Source organism: Neophocaena asiaeorientalis, unplaced genomic scaffold, assembly GCF_003031525.2.
Source record: "Neophocaena asiaeorientalis asiaeorientalis breed wild unplaced genomic scaffold, Neophocaena_asiaeorientalis_V1.1 scaffold119, whole genome shotgun sequence".
In the NCBI taxonomy this organism is placed as follows: Eukaryota; Metazoa; Chordata; class Mammalia; order Artiodactyla; family Phocoenidae; genus Neophocaena; species Neophocaena asiaeorientalis.
In genome coordinates this window covers 923,520-939,281 of record NW_020175821.1, presented here as the reverse complement: position 1 = coordinate 939,281, position 15,762 = coordinate 923,520, and the positions used below count along the sequence as shown (strand labels likewise).

At 50.7% G+C, this 15,762-nt stretch overlaps 1 protein-coding gene across 1 annotated transcript in view; it reads right to left on the bottom strand.

Annotated features, from left to right (window-relative positions):
• TGM5 (transglutaminase 5) overlaps positions 1-15,762 on the bottom strand; it is a 54,966-nt gene that overhangs the window by 31,884 nt on the left and 7,320 nt on the right. Inside the window, 2 exon segments of the mRNA XM_024732596.1 lie at positions 531-582; positions 584-650. Coding sequence (XP_024588364.1) covers positions 531-582; positions 584-650 — 119 coding nt within the window.

Below are 15,762 nucleotides of genomic sequence, written 5' to 3'. Positions count from 1 at the left end.
ATAACCAAAGAGCAAATAGTAATGGGGAGGGAGACGCACTGCTGCTCATCAGCCATGCTTCTGGATGAGATGTTCCGGGCACAAGTTTTCCTCAGTGTGACAGAACTGACCCTAGGGACTGTCGCCTGGTGTTGTGAGGATTAAGTAAGCGTGTCAGCTGGGTCCCCGCTGGAAACACAGTTAACAAATAAAAAACCAGCCGCCATCATGGCCGTTGTCACTGTTGTCCCTTCATCTTCACCCTCTTAGTGGAATTCCTGAGTGGGTGCCTTCAGCTGTCCTTCCCCCTTAAATCCTGTTGTCCTAATCAGACGTGATCAGCAAAGAACACCTTCCAACTTTCTATGGCTGCTCCCCTAGCTCCCAGGAAGTTGTGGGGTCATGTCTCACAGCTTCCTGGTGCCATTTAGTCACCACTTGTCAGCAGTTCTGGGTGAAGCTTGCATGAAGGGCACCCTCCCATCTGGTCCTCCTCCCCTCTCCCTAGGAGTCCAGGGCCCGGATGGGCCATGAACAGGGCTGAGACTCACCTGTCCATAGTTCCAGAGGCAGGGACAGATCCAGTTCTTGTTCCCTTGATAGGAAGCCGTAATCATTCACGACATACTCCTGCCTCTGGGGTTCACCGTCCAAGTAGACAGTGTCTTCTGGGAATCAAAGTGGGAGGACACAAAGCAGAAAAGTCATGCCACCCTTCCTGTTCCATTCCCACCCCCAGAAGGCCCAGGGCCATGGAAACTGAGCTCTGGGGAGAGAACCCGGTGACTCCAAGAAGGGCATGAGTGAGGCGTCCTGGGGAGGCCCATCCCCTACCCCCCATCAACACCAGCAACAGGCTCAATAGGAACATGGGGTAGAAGTAAAAATTACCTTTGGTGGAATTTCTTGGTTTAAGGTTGAGGAAACCCCATTTCAAGGTTGAGGAAACAGGCTCAGAGTGATAAGTAACTTGCCCAAACCACACATATGTAGAGTGAAATTTGAACACAGAGCCCATGTGAGTCCATGTTCCCTTCCCTTTCTGCTACACTCAACTAGTCCTGGTTGGAAATGAGAAAACTGGAACCTAGGGGTTGGCATTGACCTCAGCATTCCTTCTTTAGGAATTTATTCTAAGCAAAGTATTTAGAAAGTGCACAAAGATTTAGATACTTAAGCTGCTCTTCTGAGTGCTGTTTATAACACTGAAAAGTTGGAAACAACCTAAAGGCCCTGTTCTTAGGGACTAGTTAAATGATCATCTCCATCACAGAATTCTGTACACTATTAATATATGGGTGCAAAATTGTATATTTAGACAGAAATCTACATTTGATATATTAAGCTTGAATAGGTTACATAATGTGTAGGGCACGAATTGACTTTTGTTATAAACATATGTGTATGAACAGGGGATTTTGAACCCTATTCTGAAAGATGTTAGCAGTATTTTTTTTCTTTTTGCCTATTGGTGTTCTCTAGATTTTCTGGAATGAACATGTCTCTTTTATGATATAAAAAGAATTTTCTCTTTAAAGTTAAGAATGAACAAACAAAAGGCCATGGGGGCAGATGTCCTCATTGCAGTGTCCTGGAACTGTCTGGAAGCCCTGCCTGAGCCTCAGGTGATGGTACCCTCCCCTCTTCCTCAGAGGCAGCCTCAGACACAGTCTGAGGGGGGGCGTCGCTGGTGGAGAAGGACTCCTGGCTGACATGCATTTTATCAGGTTTTGGACCAGTGTGGTGAGAGCTGCAGGTTCATGGTTGAGAGCACGCACATCCCTCTCCATAGTGGGGAGCAGCAGTGGCCTGAGACAGGGTGTGTGGGGCTCCCCAGCCAATATCTTGGCCGTGGTGATGGGGGAGCCAGTGATCCTGATTTCAGCCCCTACCAATCCCTAGCCCCTATAGGTTCTCCCTGGGACCTGGGTGGGGCACAAGACTGAAAAGAGAAGGCCTCACAGGCATCACTCTCCTCCCCACAGCTCAGGGGGGCCCTCAGTACAAGTCTGAAACCCCTAGTCTTGGAAGCCGGGAGATATGCGTGTGTGTGTGTGTGTGTGTGTGTGTGTGTGTGTGTGTGTGTAAGAGAGACACAGAGACTGGGAGAACAGAGAGACAGACAGCTGTCCTCCTTGATTCAGTGGCAGTGCCTCTTCACCGGGCTGATAGGTAAGAGTTCTGAGCCGTTCAGCGACAGGGCAGTGAGAGGTGGTGAGAGATGTTGAGGGTTCTGGGTTCTGGCACGACCCAGCAGGCCCCCTGGGGATAAGGTTGGGGGAGAGGGAGAGGGAGGAAGGGAAGCAGGGGCGTCCTTTTTTTTTTTACATCTTTATTGCTTGGAAACAACCTAAGTGTCCATCATCAGATGAATGGATAAAGAAGATGTGGCACATATATACAATGGAATATTACTCAGCATCCTTTAAGTCAGAAGTAAGGCTTGGTTGAGTCTGGCCTCTGCCCCCAAAGCCCACCAGACCCACTCCCTACTCTCATCCCTCCCTGCCCTTCTTCCTACTCTCCTCCTGGCTCACCCTTCCTTCTGCCCACACTGTGTCTGCATGCCTGTGGAACTACCCCTGCCCCCAGGCAGATTTAGAGGATGGGAATTATCGGACATGTAGTGCTGGGACACTCTCTGTAGCTTTGTCTAAGACAAACACTAGCAACAGCCAAAATGCCCATAAGTAGGGGACTAATGAGAAACATTTGGTACATCCAAACAGTGGAGTGATCGTAACTATTAAAAAGAATGTACTTATAGGAAAATATGTCCAGACTTGGGGATTGATTGGGTTCGGTGTGATTGGAAGAGGGGGATAGGAGGGGGAGGGTTCTAGAGACAGGCGAGAAGAGGAAGCAGGAGTTGGGAGGAGGGGACCTTAGGGTCCTTAGGGTCAAGTCTAACCAGCTGGAGGGAGGCCCCTAAGTGGAAAAGGACATCTTGGCCTAGCAAGGGAACTGGGCAGGATGGTATGACTAAGAAGGAATGAGTAAAATGGAGTCCTTCGATATGACATGGGAGTGGACCGGTCTGGAGTGGGAAGGATGGTTTGCCATCAATACCCATGACCGAGATCTGGGAAGGAGAAACTGGCCCGGAATAAGTAGGCAGGACCGAATAGGTAGCCCCGTGTCCACCAGAAATGAGATGGACTTACCCGCTACCTGTAGCGTTACCCTGGACTCGGCGAGGGTGATGGGGGTCTTCGAGTCCGGGCGCCGTCAGTCGTCAGTCAATCCCAGCAGTTCGAATGGTAATGCCGTTGGGTCGGCCTGCCCGCCGCGTGGAGACGCTGAGGGAGGGCCAGTCGTAGGGCAGTCACTCTTCCAGTGGCCCGTTAGCCCGCAGCTGGGACAGGGCTTAGAAGGAGGTCGGGGATTGGAACATTGGCGAGTCCAGTGGCCTTTTTTTCCGCATTTGAAGCAGGCCCCCGGCGGGGTTGCCTTTTGTGGATCCCGTGGATGCTGTGATCCATGGGAGATGGCCAGCCTTAGGGAGGCTACAAGAGCTTGGGTTTGGAGGGCCACCTTCTGGTGCATCCGAGCCTGTCGGCTGGATTCTGCCAAATCCTCACGGCCATTGTAGACTTTAAAGGCCATCTTTACCAGATCTCGAATAGGGGTTTGAGGGCCGTCTTCTGCCCGTTTTAATTTCTTTCGGAAATCAGTCCGGGGATGATTGGATGATAAAATGGGTGGCTAGGACCGCTGCCCCTGCTGGGGTGTCGGGATCCAGCCGGGTGTATAGAGTTAAGGCCTCTGTAAGGCGATTGAGAAAGATAGCTGGATTTTCGTTAGGTTCTTGGGTTATCTCTTTTCGTTTCTCAAAATTGACTACCTTATGAGTGGCAGCCTGCATGCCAGCCAGGAGGCATTGGATCATGAGGTCGTGCTTACGACGGCCATCCTGATAAGTCCAGTCTGGATCGGTGCCAGGTACGGCAGTCGCTCCGTGACAGGCATGGAGTTGTCGGTAAGGTGAACCTGATCTGCCTGGTTTCGGGCAGCAGTTTGAATTCTTTCTGTCTCGTCAGAGGTCAGAGTAGAAGATAGGAGCACAAAGATATCGTGCCAGGTTAGATCGTAAGCTTGAGAGAGGTAGCGAAAATTTTTGATGTAGTGGGAAGAGTCGGCAGAAAAGGAGCCTAATCGCTTTTCTATTTGAGAGAGATCTTGGAGGGAAAAGGGAACATGAACTCTAACTAATCCTTGCGCTCCTGCTACCTCCCTCAGAGGGCAGAGGAGATTTGGATCTTGGGAGTCGTGAGAGCGTGTATGTGCACTAATTGGCGCATCAAGGGGCGTGGGAGGAGAAACCGTTAAGGGAGGCGGGGGAACGGTTGGAGGGGCCTGAGCGGGCTCGGGAGGCGGGACCGCTTCAGGGTAGGGTGGAGGTTGGAGAGGAGTTCTGGAGGGGGGGGAGGCGAGAGATTCGGGTGGGTCGTTTAGTGGAGAGGGGTCATCGTCAAAGGAAATTAGGGGCTTGGATGTAGGAGATGTAGAAGGAAGGGCGGGAGCGTAAATACCGGAAGGCCTGAACATAGGGTACCTTGGACCATTTGCCCGTCCTGCGGCAGTAATTATCTAGATCACGGAGAATGTTAAAATCGAAAGTCCCTTCAGGATTAATTGTCTAGAGGATATTGTGGCCAGGCCACAGTGGAATAGAAAATAAGCCGTCGGCAACGGAGATATTGGCTAGGAGACACCCCAGGGGCGTCTTAGGATCTGGTTTCGATTGTGAGGTTCCCATGACCCCCAGTCTGTCCCTGAGTGAATGGAGAGGGAGAGAGGCGTCCCTGGTCTCAGTCTCCAATTCACGGCAGGTCGGAGGGCGGTCAGGCGATTGGGACGTCTCCACAATCACCCGAGGCCCGGCGAGTTGGAGAGCGGTCAGGCAATTGGGACGTCTCCACAGTTGCCCGAGGCCCGGAGAGAGGACGGAGGAGTCCCTGACGTGGCCGCCATTAGGGACAGGGAGTCCGGTGGGCAGGGACTCTGGGGGTTGGAGGGAACAAGGGAGGGGGATTTACCCCGTTTTCTGCCGGATCGGGTGGATGAGTAGAGGTTCCCTGGTTGTCTCCTGGGGGAGGGGAGGAGCGGCCCGCGCGGTAACCCGCGGGGCTTGGTACCCCTCCCGGGTTTCGGCACCAAATGTAAGGTCGGATCTTAACAAACGGCACCGCGAAACAGGAAAGCTTCAAGTGAGCTTTATTAGGGAGCGCTCCCGGGCGAGGTTCACTGGTCCGAGAGAAAGGGGCCAGAGAAGTCGCACCCGGGCGAGGGTTGGGCAAGACTTTATAGGGGAAGAAGGGAAAGGGGTGTGGTGAATCTGGGAGGGCGCAGGGTATTCCTTATTTGGTGGTCTTTTTGGGTATCCTGGGGGACCATTAGTCCCGCCCCTCGAAAGGCAGGAAGGCTGGGCCGGGTGCAAAGTCTCCAGGTCAGTTTCTGGAACTGGGTGGTCCAGAGAGTTTCAGTCTGATGCAACCTGTGAATCTGATTGTGTTCCCCTGCCTCGGGCCAGTTGGCCTTACACTCCCCAATCCCCTGCCTCCAGCCTCTCGGTTTCTACAAGTTCAGCTTTTTTAGATTCCATGTATAAGCTGTATCATACAGTATTTGTCTTTCTCTATCTGAATCACCTCTCACTTAGCATAATGTCCTCAAGGTCCATCCATACTGTAGAAAATGGCAGGATTTCCTTCTTTCTCACGGCTGCCTAATATTCCATTGTATACACCACATCTTCTTTATCCATTTGTCTGTTGACAGACACGAGTTGTTTCCATATCTTGGCTAGTGTCACAGAGGTGCAGATATCTCTTCGAGATAGTGATTTTATTTCCTTTGGTTATATGCCCAACAGTTGAATTACTGGATCATATGGTAGTTCTATTTTTAATTTTTTGAGGAGCCTCCATGCTGTTTTCCCCGGTGGCTGCACCAATTTACACTCCCACCAACAGTGCACACGGTTTCCCTTTCCTCCACACCCTCACCAAAACTCATTATCTCTCGTCTTTTTGATGATAGATAGCCATGTAATGATAACTTTCAAAAACACAGTGAAAGGGGGGAAAAGACCAGAAAGATAAGTGTCAAATGTTAGCAGAGATTTCTTCTGGGATGGGGAAGCTATCGGTGATTTTTCTTTTGTTTCTTTTCACTTTTCTGTACTTTCCAAATTATCTAAGAAGAGCACAAATGATCTAGAGAATCACAGGAAGAAAATACAAAAGAGTGGCTCCCTGTTCTTAAAATAACAAAAACACACACAGTGAAGGAAGAGAGGCTGAGGAGGTCAGATTGGGGAGAGGGAGTGGGTGAGGTTGCAAGAAGGGGAGATGAGGTCAGGGAAAATGAGGGCCTGTTTTGGGCGGCAGCCCGCTACCACTGTGAGTGGGCCCTGCCCCGCTGTCCCCAGGTTCTCCGGCCGGCAGCAGCTTCTGGCTGGTCCCCGCAGGCAACAGTGTCCTCCCAGCATGTCTGGGCCGCCCTCCCCAGACCTCCCTCCAGCCTCTGCTTGCAGGCTCACTAAGACAATTTAAATGGAGAGACCTGGGATCTAGGATTCCAGAGAGGGTGGTTTAGAGGGGAATCACGTTGCACTTATTTTGTGGCTGCAGATCTTGCAGGAGGAGAGAGAAGACAGGAAGAGCAGGGAGGGCCCAGCCACACAGGTGGCAGTCAGGCCGAGAGGACCAGCCAGTAGCAATAAGTAGCTTGTTAGCACACAAAAAGGAACACTGATGATAGATAAAGCATTTTTATTGTCTCTTCCCGAGATGCACAGTGGTTCTAACAGCACTTCCTTCACCCCCAGGCAGGGGGGGAAGAGGACATAGAAGGAGCAAAGATAACACCACACCCTCAGGAGGAGAAGAGAGCAAAATGGGCCTGGAGGGGTAGGGGGCCGAGAGGGTGTCAGGAGGGGGGCGGGGGAGTGGCTGGATGACTGGGAAGGCCTGAGGAGGTGGGTGTGAGCCTCAAGAAGCCCTTCCTGCAGCAATGAAGATGTACTTGCAGCCCTTGATCTCCTTGATCTGTTGCTGCTGATGAGGACTTGCAGCTGGTGGGGTCCAGCTTTGATGGGGGTAGAGGTCCAGTTGAATTTGGATGGTGTGTCTGGCCACCAGAGTTCCAAGACTGAAAGTCAAAAAGGGCCTGTTAGAGCCTTGAGTAACTGCTTGGGTGGGTGATCTGGTTTCCTCTCTTCGTTGGTAGCACGTCCCACACCTCCCCCCACCACCCTCAACACCACTGAGTTCAACCTTCCCCAAGGAGGTGGGAAGGTGGGGGAAAGGAGGCAGCATCCAGGAGACTATGACCATCCTATGACCCCACGAGGCATCCCCTTATCTAAAACCAGCATGAGGCAGGTGGATAGCCATGGTACTTACTCATTTGTTATCTGCCCTCCAGAACCATTGTGCAGTGACTCAGAACCACCGAGAGGGTATTGGTGAACAAGATGTGGACTCTCAGGGCCTTGCCCACCTTGGCCCTCTCGGACACCTGTGTGGAGAGAAGACGGGGATATCATGGGCAACTGGCCTCATGTCCGCACTCAGTTCAGCAACCTCACTTCCCCATCCCTCTGATGACCACCAGGGACTGCTCACTTAGCACGAAGACGCTGCAAGGTCGAGAACATGAGCCCACAGTATTCACGGTTAACACATACACTGGCCTGCCTTAGGAGCTCACAGTACTACTGGAAGCCACCACCAACTGGGAATTGGCACCAAGTGAAATCTATTTCCCTCCCCGTCACCTAGCTCAGGATGGCAATTAGATTTCAACTTAAGTGCCAGCTCCAATCCGTTAGTTGTGGCTGATAGGAATGGTGTGTTTAAAAGGATCCTGAGGACAATCCAAAGCCAGTGAGAGGGTCATGATTGATTAGTAGTGTCTGACACAGGCATGGGATAAGGAAGTGGTGTCATGTGTGCCATCCATGTGCCACTGGTGATGTCATTCTGAGGCCCAAGTTGCAGGATATGTTAATGGCAGAGAAGGACCTGACCCAGGTGTCCTAGACCCCAGTCAGGATCTTCCTCCCATGCTGCTTTGTCTTCATATACATTAGCAGACCCTGAGTTTCTCCAGGTGTATTCAGTGCATCACATGTGAGGTCTGTGTCATAGGGCAGCATGGCCTTGACTTGTGAGTGGGAGGCAGGGATCCATCCTACTCACTTCTAGAGCCCCAGTGCCTAGCACAGTACCAGCCAAATGATGGATATTTGGTAAACGAGTGTTGAACTGAAATGACCCGACCACCCAGATCATACTGGGGGCACGTTCTGGCTCAACCAGAGAGAATCGAGGAGAAGGAAGAACACATCCTGACTTCTCTGGAATTCAAAGAAAAGAAACATGTCCTTTGTACTCTAGTGAGTGTGCCAAAGTTGAACAAGGTCAAAATAGCTTTGGCATCCAGGATGGTCACACAAATCATCCCGGGGTTCCTTAGCAATGGGGACCAATTAATAGCCTACTTGGCACCTGATGTGTTTGCATTGGATCCTGTTGTAACCAGGGCTTTGTGTAATGGGCAGGGCCCTCACCTCAGCCCCAGGCTTGTGTCTGCTCTTGTGATTCTGCCCACTGTTACCCCCTCCCCACTCATGAAGGCTGCCTGGCATCACTTGGCCTGATGACCTCACCGCATGTCTAGGTGAAAACTGTCAGGTGGCCAGACGGTTTATGATGTGGAGCCACTCACATCTGTTTCTGGTGGGGGTGGAGGGTGCTGTTCACAGATCCACCAGGTGCACAGTCAGGTGGGGATTAGGCAGTGGGCAAGGCCTTCAGGTAGGAGGGGAAAGTGGGGAAAGGAGGCTTCAGAGGAAGAAAAACCCTGGTTATAGGACATGGAAGTCATCCCTGCCCTCCCCCATTTACCCTTCCTTCACCTGTATTCGTTCCTCATGCAACTGCCTTGCCAGCCACTCAAGCCTCTGAATGTGAAATGTGAGGCTCACCTTTCATTTGTTTCCTTCTTCCTTGTCACCCCTGTCTTATCAGGTGACAAGGAATTTGGCCTGAGTCTCTCTCAAACCTGTCTTCTCTACTCTATCTCCCAGATACCACCTTTCTTGTCTCTTTGCCTCTGCAAAGCTACTTCCTTACTTAAAATGCCTTCAACTCCACCTCGTTTCTCTAGAGTGTCTTCCTGTGTGTCTTCTGTAAAATGTCACCTCCTCTGGGAAGCCTTCCCTTTGCACAGAGTGCAAGGGACCACACCATACTGCACTTTAATCAACTGTTTGGTGTCCAAGGCAGGGACTGTGCCTTGTTAGCTGCTGTGCCCCCAGCCCCTGAATTGGGTGAGTCAGAGGGCCCCTGGGCCCCATCTCTGTCCAGATGCCTTACCTCAGTAGATAAGCGGGGAGGCCCCAGGGAGATATCTTTTAGGACCAGCATGGACCTCCCTGTCTCCTCCACCTTGGCGATGCCAGACACGCAGATCAGCTTTTCATCCATCAGTTTGTTTCTATAATTGTAGGGTAGCAAGAGCAGCCACTGTGTCTCTAAGCACAGACAAAATACATCTTGAGTCCAGGAATGGGTCTCGGAAAGAGAGAGTGAAAACGTGTATGTGGGAGAAAGGAAATAATAGTTTGTGTTTGAGAGAGAATATGAGTGTGAGCCTATGTGCGTGTGTGAAAGTGTTTGTGTGTGTGTGTAAGAGAGAGAGAGAGATGGTGCTTACCCTGCGCCCCTGACCCCCCGAGGTCACTGCTGTATTTCACCTGGTGGGATGGCATCAGAGGTACAGTACCTGACATTCAATCTCCTGCCAACAGCAGCTTCACTGCCCAACGTGTGTGTGTGTGTGCGCGTATGTGCTGTGCGTGCGTGTGTGTGCATGCGTGTGTGTGCGTGCGTGTGTGTGTGGGTGACTTGTTCACGGCCCCAAGCTTCCCTCCCTGTATGTGCCTTTCCAGGCCTGCCTCATACTCACCCTCCCCGAAGTCCAGGGTCAAGTGCACTATTTGTCTCCAGGGGGGCTCCCAGGTGCCACCGTCGTGCAGCAGGGTCTGCGCACATAAATGCATCACCAGGCGGATGGGCCCCTGGGGTTGGGCTCTATCTGCCAGACTCCCGGCATTAAGCTTCGGCAGCAGATCCTGGCCCCACTCAGCCTTTCTGGTCAGGTAAAGCTGCAGCTGTGCCAGCTGATCCTCAAAGCCCCCAGACCCCAGCAGGTCCAGGAAGGGTGAAGGGGCCTTCCAAGGGCCCAGCATTTTCCAGGAGGCCTTCATGAACACAGATCGCTCCTCACGGGATCCTGACAGAAAGGAGAGCCAGGAAAGACATCAGTGGGGAGGGGTCAGGAGGACCAATGAACTTCTTGCTGGAAACAAGGCACCCAGCAACTCCCAGGTCCCCTCCCGAAGCCTCAGCCACAAAGAATAGCTGCCTAAGGAGACAATACAGCATCATGGCTGGAACGAGGGGATTGGTATTGCTTGGTGCTGGGCTCAAACCCTTGCTCTATCACAGTCCCTTCATCTCTTCATGCTCAGTTCAGTCACATATAGCCCAGGGATATTTCCTTGCCTCATAGAGTTGCCAAAAATTTGGGTTAAATGAGTTCCTGATTATAAGCACTGGATGGTGTTTTTTGTCATCTTTTGCGGAGGCAGTGGTTAGGTGGTGATGGTTTCAACGTGAGAGCCATCCTCATGTCCTTTGGGAGGCAACACAAAGGAGGTTACAGCTGCCCCCCTCCCTGAAAATCTGGGGCCCCAGGCACCTTCTGGGTACTTGTAGGAGCTGGTGATGTTCTGGCTCTGGTCTGACCCTACCATCTTGGTGCTGATTTCCTTCCTGATGGAACTGATGATATGGGCCAGGAGTTCCTGGGCCTGCGCATCCTCCAACAGCCAAACGACTTCATCGGCGTTCACCTCAGCATACACAAATGGGGTGTTGTAGGGCAGGTGGACCTTCCTTTCCCTGATGGCCTTTACGGAGGCAGGGCCACAGTGGAACAACTCTGTTCAGGGAACAGGAGTTGTGGACCATTAACTTGGCTGCTGACATATGGACCAGGGCCAGCGGGTCCTGGCCATGGGAGGTAGAGGTAGGGAGATGGGATGGGGAGGGGCAGTGGCATTAATGACCCTCATCCATGGGGTGCTCTCCAGTTCCCATTAATTCATCTGATGCTCACAGCCGCCCTGGGAAGCAGCAGTCATCACCTTCATCTTCCCTACTTTACAGGTGAGGAAATAACTGAGAGGTCCAGTGACTCATCAGCTCACCCAACCGTCAAAGGCAAAGTTAGACCCCTGACCCGAAGTTGTCTCTGCTACGACTTTGGAAAGCGGATGAAGTGGGAAAGGCATCATTCCTTTCTGGCCTCCTGCTCACTGGGTCAGTCACCCTGACTGGCGTCCCCACAGAGCCCAGACCCTTCCACAATGGTCTGCTCTCACCACTGCTGGTTTGCTGGGGAGTGGGGTCCAGAACCTGCCACTCGTTGTATCCTGGAGGGAGATCTTTCTGGATCATCGAGCACTCATTCCAGACATGGAAATTCCTGCAGAAAGCAGTAAGGAGAAAAGGACTCGCGTTTTCAGAGGATTTGCCAGGTATCAAACCCTATACTGAGTGCTTTATATCATTGTTTCTTCTTTTTTTTTTTCTACATTTTATTTGGAAGTAATTTCAAGCTTATAATAAAGTTGCAAGAATAGTACAAAGAGCACCCATATACCCAGTTCATCTATTGTTAGCATTTTGCCCCATTTGCTTTATCACTAGCTTTCTTTCAGTGTGGATATGAAAATTTCTTAGAATAGGGATCTTCCCTTGTGTACTCTTGTACAGTTATCAACCTCACACATTTAATATTGATACTATCCTTGGGCTTCCCTGGTGGCGCAGTGGTTGAGAGTCCGCCTGCCGATGCAGGGGACACGGGTTCGTGCCCCGGTCTGGGAAGATCCCACATGCCGCAGAGCAGCTGGGCCCGTGAGCCATGGCCGCTGAGCCTGCGCGTCCGCAGCCTGTGCTCCGCAACGGGAGAGGCCACAACAGTGAGAGGCCTGCGTACCGCAAAAAAAAAAAATTGATACTATCCTTTTATCTACTTTACTGTCTATATTTCAATGTTGTCAGCTAATAATGTCCTCTATGGCAGGGGTCCCCAACCCCCGGTACCGGCCCATGGCCTGTTAGCAACTGGGCCGCACAGCAGGAGGTGAGCGGCGGCGAGTGAGCAGAGCTTCATCTGCCGCTCCCCATCGCCTGCGTTACCGCCTGAACTATCGCCGCCCACCCCTTCCGTGGAAAAATTGTCTTCCATAAAACCGGTCCCTGGTGCCAAAAAGGTTGGGGACTGCAGCTCTGTGGCATTCTTTTCCACCCAGTCCAGGATCACACATGGCATTTAGTTGACCAATACCCTTTGCGTCCTTTGATCTGGAAGAGTGCTTCCGGCTTTGTTTTATCACATTGACATTTTGAATACAATATTTATTTATTTATTTATTTATTTTTATCAGAGTGGCCCTCATTTTGGACTTGCCTGCTGTTTCTTCATGATTAGATTCAGCTTACGTGCTCACAGACAGAATTCTACACAAGTGACATGTCCTTCCTAGATACACTACTGCTCATTGACCCAGAGAAGTTTCAGCCCTCGAGGAGCACAGAGAGGGAGGGAGCTCCAAGGACAGCAGCTAGTTCTCATACAATTCAAAGGTCTCACCTGGAAACTGGCTGGAAAAGCAAAAACAGGAAATCAGATGTGGGGTAGAGCAGAGGAGAAAGGAAGCGACTAGAGATCCAAAAATAAAGGGACACACAGAGACACACACAGACATATATACACATGCCTGCAGAGAGGGAGTGGGGCAGGGAGAGGAGAAGTCAGCAGAGACCAAAGGAAATATGCAGAGGCAGCTAGTCCTGGCTTTGCCCTGACAGAGAAACAGAGAAATGTGCTCTGTTTTCTGAAACAGAAAGGCTCAAAGAAGGAAGAGTAAGATGAAACAGATTTTGAGGTCAGTATTCAGAGGACACACAACCTATTCATTTGGTTGCCAGCTTCAGAATACATTATCCCATAGTCTTCTGTCTCTGAAATGAGCTTGATGTGATGATCTGATTAGCCAGAACAGCTTTCTGGCTGGGGGACTTATTCTCTGAGCATCGGCAACAATGTACGGGGCAATATTTCCTCAAGGCCAGACAGCATCAGGCCAGAATTTTCCTACCCTACCTGGAACGGAACAGAGACCTGTAGGAGACAGTGCCCCTTACCATATTTTGTCCCGTTTCTGAGTTGGCAGCATCTCTGCATGTTGGTCATAGTAGGTGTCGATGGTCAAGTTTGCATCCACGTTGTGTGCAGAATGGAAATTGGAAATGACACGGGTTGGAACACCTAAGCATCTCATTACTAAAGAGAAGAAAAGCATGGGGACTAACAGTTTATTTCAAGAAGAATCATTGGTTTCATGAGCATACTTTCTCACTTTCAAGCTGGAGGAGAAAAAAAGGCCAAGATTCTTGCAGATCCATACCTGTAACTCCTTTATCCTCAGAGCACCTCACCCAAGCCCAGAACCTTGTGGCCTACCTGCCCTATCCATAGTCTCCATTCCACCAGGAGAAAGAAATCATTTGAGGGTCACTTAACAATTAACAACAACTCAATTTATCATTTAGGGATTTTTCCATTCAGCAGCTTTCCAAACTAAAAAAAGAGAACCTAAACATTTGATAATTCGAAAGAAAAATTTTAAAAATTAGACCTATGCTATGGCCAGAAGAGAAGCTGTGTGACCTTAGGTAACTGGCTTAACTTCTCTGGCCCTTAGTCTTCTTATATGTAACAAAATGAAGAGCTGGACCAGATGATTTTCAGTTCTGAAATTCTGGATCTGTAATTATACTCAAATAAAAGGGTTTGGAGGAAAGAAAGAAATCAAAGCACAGATAGAAGAGCCAGATAGACTTATGGAGATATGTGGAAGACAGCGACGAAGGGAACCTTGCATGTACGAGGCAATGACCATCTTTGATAAGACAACAGCACCCTCTTGTGGCTTCTCAGGAATCACACAAAGCAGCCACTACATCACTGTCATCCCCACCACCACCACCACCACACACATTTGACCAGGGCCAGATGAAATTAAGCCGACAGCCAGGTGTGGAAGCAAGCAAGGTGAGTTTAGAGAGAGGTTTCTCCCACCCCTGTCCTGCTTAGGAGCAGATGGTGCCCACTGAGGCTGCTGGGAGGATTACAATGCTTTGAAATGTAAGAGGACTATTAAGAATGACCAATCTTTTTGTTTCGATTCATTGAAGATCCCCAAAGGACGCCACCTGTCCACAGTCGCCTATCCACTGCCAGCACAGCTCCTCGGCTTTCACAAACCCTTAACCCTTGGTGAGAGTTAGACCAGGGCTGCAAGTGGCCAGAGGCAACTTGGCAGGAGCAGCTTTCCCCTCACCCAAAGGTCGTAGACTCTAGGGCCTAGCTGTGGGGAGAGGCTCAGAGGTGGAGCAAAGATGCAGACTTAGACCTTCTCCCTCTCTTTGCAGGGTCTAAAGGCCTGAGCCCTCCTCCTTAACACCTGCCTAGTCAGGGACATCCCAGCCCAAGGCAAATTTGGCTGTACTAAATACTGGCACTGTGCTGAACATTTTCCCGTGAAAACAAATGAACAAAATGAGGTCACTTGATTTGAACACTCATATTTAAACCCCTCCACTGTCTGTAGCACCTGTACATAACTGCCAAGCTATGTTGCCCCTCTCAGAAAAATCTAGAACTTTGTCTTTGGACCCTGTCTCTGTCCTCCCCATTCTGTGCTCCCTCGTTCTCCAACTCAGAGTCAACACATCGGTCCAGTAAACATTTCTTGAGCATCACAATGTAACAGGCAGCACTGTACAAGGTACTCCTGCCTCTTGGGGGAAGATAGGCAGGCACCACAGTGCTTTCCATCTTTCCCTCATCTTCACAGATAATCTGATCAATGACTTGGGACTAAACTGTAAATAACTGATAATGCATAAAACATGGATGCTCCTTAAGGGTAGTCAGCAAAGTAGTAAATCTCTAACTGTAACTCCTCAAGAATCCCTCTGAGAAGTGTTTGGGAGCCACCAGCTCTGCCCACAGATGAGATCAGGCTTCCAGATTATCTGCTTGCACCTCAAGCTTCCCTCAACCTGCCCCTGACTCCAGGCTCACCTTGAGCTGAGAAGCCTGAGCAGGTGTCAGAAAGAAGCCAGTTTTGCCTCCACTTTGGGACCACAAGCTCCTCTATCCAGGTGACCATTTTAATAGCCTAACTGCTCCATCAAGGAGATTGAAGAGTGATTGCAGCAGGTCACACCTTCCTTGGTTATTGCAGGATTCCTTGAGACTATAGAGTGTGCTGGTTAAGAGTCAAGTGACCACCACTCCTTAGCCATGGGGCTGTGGACAGGCCACAGTTAACTCAGGTGAAGTGGAGATAATCCCAGCCCAACCTCGAAGAGTTATCACGAAGAGTCAATAAGTGATTCTGCATTCCCATCTCCCCCTCACTCACCGGTACCCATAACAGCTGCAAATACCCAGCACTGCCCATACCTCACAGGCTGCCCGACCCTGGCTGCCCACTGTCACAGGATGGCCACGCTGCCCGTCCACTCCAGTGGGCTGACCCCCGGGGAGTAGTCCTCTCTCCAGCTCCCCTGCAGCACACCGCTGTCATCATTGCTGTTGATCTGCAGAGGAGAGACAGGTGGGTTTTCG